The sequence below is a fragment of the Alosa pseudoharengus genome, unplaced genomic scaffold (genome assembly GCF_046254945.1).
Source record: "Alosa pseudoharengus isolate Yale_2024_CS ecotype anadromous, Long Island Sound unplaced genomic scaffold, YU_APseudo_1.1 YU_APseudo_1.1_scf_17, whole genome shotgun sequence".
Lineage (NCBI taxonomy): Eukaryota > Metazoa > Chordata > Actinopteri > Clupeiformes > Clupeidae > Alosa > Alosa pseudoharengus.
In genome coordinates this window covers 10,672,006-10,680,272 of record NW_027468640.1, presented here as the reverse complement: position 1 = coordinate 10,680,272, position 8,267 = coordinate 10,672,006, and the positions used below count along the sequence as shown (strand labels likewise).

Genomic DNA, 8,267 nt, shown 5'->3' with positions numbered 1-8,267 from the left:
AACTCACCTCACAGGATTAGCAGGCTAGCGCTAACAGATGGACGCTAATTCAGTCACTAACTCGTGCTCGGTTAGAGTGGACTCGACTGGTCACTATCAGACAAGCAGGCAGGCAGGCCAGAGGTGAGTTTGAATGCAAATCTAAATGTGGATATCATTGCTTGGTTGGCATGGTCTTTAGTTATGGAGGCCGACTAGCACAACATAAACGCCTGATATCTATGTCTGTTTACATCGCTATAGAGTTGTATAACAGAACCATGGCTTAATTGGTAGAACTTTTGGTCAAACTTTGAAAGAATTTGTTTTTTCCTTCGGGTCTCTGCATGTGTGTGTGTGTGTGTGACTCCAGTGTTCATTTACATAGGAGTGAAATCTGCAGTTGCCTGACTAGTTTTGTTGTTCATGTCATTTATTGTTTTCTTTAATGTGGATTTGAGATGTAGAGGGCGAAATGGTGCTCATTTGTAGTGCTATCCTGACTTGTCTCTCTCTCTCTCTCTCTCTCTCTGTGTGTGTGTGTGTGTGTGTGTGTGTGTGTGTGTGTGTGTGTGTGTGTGTAGGCTGGATGCATCACACAGCAGAGCACTTTGTTGGGCGCGGCACACGGGACGCCTTCCCTCTGGACGCCCTCAACCGGGGACCATGGGCTCCCGTGGGCAACCGCTCCTGGGCCCCGCCGTCCAGGTAGGACACACACGTGCGCACACACACACACACGCACGCACATACACACATACGCACGCACACTCTCTGTCTCTCTCAAACATACACACACACACTCTCAATTCAATTTCAATGAGCTTTATTGGCATGACTGTAAGTGTTACAATGTTGCCAAAGCAGTAGTTACATCAAAAAATTAGCAATTAATAATAATAATAATAATAATAACAATTGACATGGACTATGGAGAATAATAAAAATAATAGAACATTAGAGCACACACACTCACACACACACACACACACCCACGCCGCACACTCCACCCCCTCCCCCAAACACACACACACTAGCACACAATGGAGGAAAAAAAAAAAAAAAAAAGAAGATACATATATATTTGCTTGCCTAGTGGCTGTCTCGTTCTTTATGGCATTCTGTGACATATTGTGCCGCTAGTGGTAATACGGTTGGGTACTCTCCTAATAAGTATTTGATTTGAGTGTCATTCTGTAAATTTCTAAAATTTGGGATTATTTTTAAAAATTTTGTGAAATATATTGATCTGATGTTTTCAAATTTTTTACAATGTAAAAGGAAATGTTTTTCATTTTCTTGTGTGCAGCATCTCTCTCTCTCTCTCTCTCTCTCTCTCTCTCTCTATGCTGTTGGGACCCACTGCCCAGATCTCACACACACACATTCTATCACACACACACACAGGTCTTGGGCCCACTCACACACACTTGTCTTACCTTATGTTCTCCTGTCACCTGATAGATGCGCTCCAGGCATCAATCAACATCAGTTCCATCCCCATCCTCCCCCTAGTCACGTGACTACTCTGAACCACCCCAGCAAATTTTACCCCAATGGGTAAGTACCACACACACACACACACATACAGCTTTGTGTCATAGATATACACACATAGTCATATTACACTTGTTATAAAACTTCTCCTGTATATCTGACACTGATAGCATTTTGTTATTGTGTGTGTGTGTGTGTGCGTGTGTTTCTCCAGTGCCCTCCCTCGTGGAGGTGACAAGCTGGACTTGTCCCCGGCAGCACTGTTGCCTGGGTTACCGCGGGATGCCCCCCCTTCCAGGGTCCCGCCCCCCCCTCGCACATGGGAGCAGCTGGGTCTGTACGAGCCGTCGCCCGAGGACCACGCCCGTCTCCATGGTTACGGAGGCCCCACACCCACACACCTTGCGGCTCGCGCTAACCAACTGCTGAAGGTGAGGACACTGTGTCAAAGTGTCAGGTGTGTGTGTGGTGTGGTGTGTGCACATATTATCTGTTTTTGTGTTTAGGTGTGTGTGTGTGTGTTTTTTCACATATGGTCAGTATATTTGTTGTGTAACCTGAACACACACGCCATATTGGTGCGATGTTTGAGACATGAGGCAAATCATGAATGACACAGACATTTAAAAAAACAAAAAACATCTGAAAATGATGGTAATCCAAAACGAAACCACCATGTTCAGACTTTAGAGGAAGCCTAGAGAGGAAGCCTAGAAAGGCTTACGGGCAGTCGACTGACTAAACTAGTACTGGCAGTGATGTACCAACAATGGCCAGACATCTGAAGAAAAACAGTCGAGCTTGAGAAACGAAACAAATGTTTCCAAAATTAACAGCGGAAAGTCATGTGAAAGTTTATCTCGTCTTTGAAGACGTTAACTGAGAAAAGCAACAGAAACGTGTGTAGTACTTTCAAGAAAAACATCAGTCAGCAGTTTACGGCTAAGGGAACACCTCGTACTGAGGTCCAGTTCCTCTCCCTGTGTCAGTCATCGCGCCGTGCGTCCATGTTGACGAGTGATGCCTCTGCGGTTTTGGAGGTTTCGTAAGAATTTACTCAAATGCCTTTAATGAGAAATGGCCGTGATCTAATAGTGTCTGAGCTGGAAATGGCAGCAGGTCTTTCCCCTCGTGTGATGTGTGCGGCTTTCTAAAAAAAAATCAGTTTCGCAATGACAACACTCTCACTCTCTCTCACACACACACACACACACACTCAAATGTGTCTATAAAACCTCAGTCACTCTCATTCACAGGCTCTGTCATTCATTCTCTCATCTCACACACGTACACACTCGCGTATGTGCGTCCTTGCACACACACACACACACACACACACACACGTACGTACACACACGTGTCGGTATAAAGCTCACTCAGGCTCTGTTGTTCATTCTGTCGTAGTTTGCCGGTGCTCCCCAGCCACAGCACAGCGGCTCCAGAGCGATGGGACCTCTCGGAGACTCATGGGGTCAGACCCAGCAGGTGTGTACCACACACACACACACACACACACACACACACACACACACGCACACACACACACGCGCACACACACGCACGCACACGCATGCACGCACACACACACACACACACGCGCACACACACACGCACACACACACACACACACACGCACACACACATACACACACACACACACACAGTGATTATGCAATGTTTTTCAAAACACTTCTGTCTCGGTCTCTATCACACACACACACACACACACACGGTAGACGCTAGACACAGATCACACTAGACACTAGACCACAAACAGTCATTTTGTAATGTCTTTCAAAACACCTTCAACAGGCAATGTGAGTCTTTCCGTCACATGTACCATCGTGTAGACCATTCCATTGAACTCAATTGGACTAAGTGTACTGCCGATCTCTATATCACTAGAGAATTGTAGTTTTCCTCCCCCGTGTGTAGAAACAGTGAATATCTACCAGGCACTGACACACAGATGATCTCATTCACCAGCCACTCACTAGTTAATCATTATTTTGTGTCTGAACGCTTGCAGACACCTTCCTATTTGACCAGTGTTTGGCTGGTGGCTGGCACTAAGTTTGGTCACTGTCTTCACACACACACACACACCAGGGTTGTGCACAATACGAATTGCAATTCTGCTTCCTGTTTGCTACCTCAATTGAAATGCAAGTGAAATTCAAGAATTGAATTGGAATTTAAGAGCCAGTTTCAATTCAATTCTGGAATGTTGCACAAGCCTGACACACACACACACACACACACACACACACACACACACACACACACACACACACACACACACACACACACATAAGCACGCTTGACTGACCTGCGGGTGCTCTGTTGGTCCTCCTGTATCCCAGCAGCCCCGGCCCTTTGCTGGCGGTCAGCTGAAGCGTGCGGCCGCGTCCCTGGGGGAGCACTCTGTGATCCAGCACACGCCGCCCCCTCCGACCCTGCAGCGCCCCCTGCTGGACGACTGCCCCAGCCCCAACAAGAGGAAGAGGAGCTCGCTCGCAGAGCAGGTGTGTGTGTGTGTGTGGAGGCACTCTCACTTATATATATATATAGATATAGATATAGATATACACACAAACACACACACACACTTAAGCATATTCTATATGCAAATATGGTACTGTACACACACATTTCTGCATGCAAAGACTTGCACATTTTACAAACACACACTTAACATTAAATATGGTGTAGAAATTGCACACATACCTTAGTATCTCTCTGTGTCTACATAAGTGTGTGTGTGTGGTCCAGTTCTGATGCTCTCTCCTCTCCTACCCTCCTACCCCCCAGCAGGGCTCTCACCCAGCACTGCAGCGGTTCTCCGGCCCCATGGGGGGGCACCCAGCGCAGATCCAACCCCCCACCCCATCCCAGTTCGCCCCCCCTCCCAAACCAGCCTTCTGGAGCCCCCTGCACAGCAACGCCACTCCACCCTGGGCCAACAGCCCCCCAGACAGGAAAACTAGCCCCACCGAGTATCAGGTACCACACTTCTGTCCACCTCACAATACGTCGCCGCTGTCCAGTTCAGATTCTGATCGAAGTTGTCTGAAGTTAAACTCTGGCAAAATATATACTGCTCAAAAAAAGTTAAGGGAACAGTTCAATTTTTCCACAATTGTTAAAACACATTTTTTGAAACCTTCCACCCCTTTTCTCCATTCTCAAACTACATTCACAGAATGTCTGACAGTTCTTCAATAAAACACTCGCCTCAAAAGTTTTACTTGTGCTCAGAACCAAACAGAGTCAGAGTACTGATCCAGTGTATGATTGAAGTGTTCCCTTAATTTTGTTGAGCAGTATAGTTGTGTCCATCTTAATACCATCAATCCTTAATTTCAACTTAAATTTCTCTGAAATATCCTTAAGTACCAGCCATAAATATGGATATGAATAATTTTATCTGGATTTGTTTGCGTGTATTAACACACATCTCTTCTCTCTCTTGTGCATCTCTGTTCTTTCCATCTTTTTCTTGTCCTCCTTGTCCATTTCTGTTGTCTCTTTCTTGCTCACAGGACTCATCTAAGTTAGGCATGGGCGGTTTCAGCTACAAACCCACTCCATCTGCTCCCTCACCCCTCTCCTCCCCTGGGGGCTACAACCAGGACCGTGCACCCCCTCAACTGCCCCCCCAGACTACCCACAAGCCCCTGCCGCCGCCCACCCCCCAGGCACCCGTGCACACCCACCACAGCCACCCGCGTCTCCACCCTCAAAACATCAAGCCCTCCTCCCACCCCCACACCTCCACCTCCCACCATGGACCTCCACGGTACCAGGACTCCAGGAGCGGCGCGGCCCAGCCTCGAGGGCCCGAGCAGGGCTTGCCATCAGCAGTGAGCCACCCTCCCTCTGGAGCTCCTATGCAGCTCCACCATCAGCAGCAGCAGCAGCAGGCGTCATTACGGGGGGACACCAGCAGGGAGCGCCAGAGCGCGCCCACACCAGCAGCGAACCTCACCTCTGTGCCTTACAGCCTCCCCCACTTCCTCGGCCACCCAGGGATGACGACCCACAACCACGCCCACAACCACGCCCACACCCACGCCCACACCCACACCTCAGCGGCGCCATCCACTCTGCCCCCTCAGGTCGCCAGTGCATCACATGCCCCCACCAACACCAACTCCAACTCCGGCCCTCATGGGTGGAAGCCAAACATCAGCCATGGGCAACACACCACGGTAAGCACAAGCACAAGTACACACACACACACACACACACACATACACACACACACACACATACACACACACACACACACAGGGTTTAGGCCATATGACCATTTTCTTGAAATGAAAGGGTGAAATTAGTAAATTTGAGAGAACCCCTGACAGGATTTAGGCCATATATTCAGTATTTATGTATTGTCTTTTAATTTGCATTTGTACGGCACTGTGGTCAGTCTAAACTGTATTTTATATCTGCCTTATAAATAAATTGTACTTCCTTACTATATAATATGACCATTTTCTTAAAATGAAAGGGTGAAATTAGTAAATTTGAGAGAACCCCTGGAGTCATGTCGACTCTTTTGACACAGTTCTTTGCATGCGACTGTGACTGACCCATGTGAGTGTATGTTCTGACGGCCGAGCGTGTTAATGTGTAAGCCCAGCTAGCTGGCGGCAGCTGTCTCTGTGCCTAGTCGTAATTAGTCATGAGACAGCTGCTTCCAGAGTTTTTTCCACGCGAACCCTTGACCTACGGTCGAATCGTTACGCGCTAATCAGCGAGGGTTGTTCCAGAGTGTGGGTTCACTTACGTAACTCTCATATCTCTATGTCTGCGTGTGTGTGTGTGTCTGTGTGTGTGTGTCTGTGTGTGTGTGTGTATGTCTGCGTGTGTGTGTGTGTGTGTGTGTGTGTGTGTGTGCTGTCCTCTCAGGGCTCGGGGCATTACATGTCGTCGCTGGACGCTCAGGGTGTGTGCGTCCCTCAGCAGAAGGAGCGGAGCCGCAGCAGAGACAACAGCGGCGGCAGCAGCAGCAGCAGTCAGGACCACCGCCGCACCCCTGGCACCCCCCAGCGGGTGACCCCTCCTCACGCCGCCGCCGTCCAGGGCTCGCCCATGCCCATGACGTCCAGAGCCCCCGTCATCACCCCGGTCATCACGGCCACTCCTCCGCGCTCAGAGGCCCCTCACACACCCCTCTACGGACACGCGGTCAGCAGAGCGGGCCCTGCGGTGGGCTCTCCGCCTGGCGTGCTGTCCCACGCGGGTTGGAAGGCGTCGCCGGACGCGCTCCACGCGCTCCAGCACCACGGCAACCTGCCCCACCAGGGCGGGTATCAGGGAGCCAAGACGGGCGGCGCCGGTCTGCACGCCCACGCGGAGATGGGCAAACCTCAGCCGAGCCGCCCGGCGATGCCCTGTTACTCGCACCCGAGCTCCGTTCAGGCGCCCGTTACCATGGCGACGGCTCCCTCGTCGGCTGGCGCGTCGCGGGCCGGCGAAAGCGTCATCACCACCACCAGCAGCAGCAGAAGCACCGGAGCGGTCAGTTGCTCCAAACACACTGCCCCCACCCGTGCCCCTGCCCCTGCCCCTGACCCCATGCCCACTAACTCCTCCAAGCCCCTCCACCACCTGCCCCCGACCGTCCCTAGACCACAGACCACCAGCGTCACAAACAACAACAACAACAACAACACCACCACCTCAATCCCATCATACACCAGGCCGGACGTATCCCAGAAGGCCGTGCGGCCGTACCCCAAGGCAGAGCCGCAGTCGATGGAGGACGTGCTGAAGAAGCTGGAGGCGGAGCTGCAGTCCCACATGCGCCAGCGCGAGAGGGAGGACGAGGAGGAGCGACAGAAGGAGAGGAGGAGGAGAAGAAAGGAAGAGGAGGAGGAGGAGAGGGAGAGAGAGAGGAAGAGGAGCGCCGAGAGGAGGCGCGCAGCAGAACAGCAGGAAGCGGCAAGAGCAGCAGCCGTCGCCCGCAGGCATGTCATCACCACGACGACGGCGACGTCCGCGTCGGAGGAGGAGTCGGCCATGGAGAGTCTGGAGAGGCTACTGGCCGCTGACCCGCCGCCTCCACGCCTGTCGCCGGCGACCGCGGCCCGTCAGCCGTCCCCACCGTACCCGTGGCTGAGCCGCGGTGGCGCAGGGATGCCCCAGGGGTGCCCGCCCGCTCCCATGCTCGCCGCCAGCCGCCCGCCGCCCCTCACGCCACAGACGGACTTCGCCCGCGAGAAGCAGCGACAGCGCGAGAAATGGGCATCATCATCATCATCATCATCGTCGTCATCATCGCCATTGTCCACCTCCTCTACGGGCCACTCCTCGGGCCACATCGTGCCAACCCCCAAAACCAGCTCCTCGCCCTCATCCTCTGCCATCCCGGCCCCGTCCAAAGACCTCCCCCACCCGCCTCCGCTCCGAGAGGCACCGCACCTCTACCAGGCCTTCACCCGGGACCCCGTGCCCAGCCCCGTGCCCGGCTCTGCCCTGGGCAATAAGCGTGTGCCCGCTGGAGGCCTGGGCAGCTTGGGCAGCAGTGCCTGCAGCAGTAGCAGCAGCAGCAGCAGCAGCGTGGACTCGGACGGTGCCCAGTTCGAGGAAGAGCCCTCGGAGCTCCTGCCCGACGGGCTGGCCAACATCATGAAGATGCTGGACGAGTCCATCAAGAAGGAGGAGGAGATGGACCAAGGAGGGTTGCCCCCGCTTGGCATCGCCCCCGGCAACATCATCATCAGCAGCAGCAGCAACAACAACAACGATAGCCGCGGTGCCAGGGGAGTCCTGCCAGCGCCTCT

At 52.5% G+C, this 8,267-nt stretch overlaps 1 protein-coding gene across 1 annotated transcript in view; it reads left to right on the top strand.

Moving 5' to 3' along the window:
• Window positions 1-8,267, top strand: part of kdm6ba (lysine (K)-specific demethylase 6B, a) — a gene marked incomplete in the record, with an annotated part of 109,187 nt that overhangs the window by 90,016 nt on the left and 10,904 nt on the right. Inside the window, 8 exon segments of the mRNA XM_076288576.1 lie at window positions 564-687; window positions 1,444-1,539; window positions 1,691-1,907; window positions 2,881-2,961; window positions 3,840-4,001; window positions 4,288-4,479; window positions 5,019-5,687; window positions 6,391-8,267. The exon segment at window positions 6,391-8,267 is cut by the window's right edge and continues 1,731 nt beyond it. Of these exon segments, the coding sequence (XP_076144691.1) occupies window positions 569-687; window positions 1,444-1,539; window positions 1,691-1,907; window positions 2,881-2,961; window positions 3,840-4,001; window positions 4,288-4,479; window positions 5,019-5,687; window positions 6,391-8,267 (3,413 nt within the window).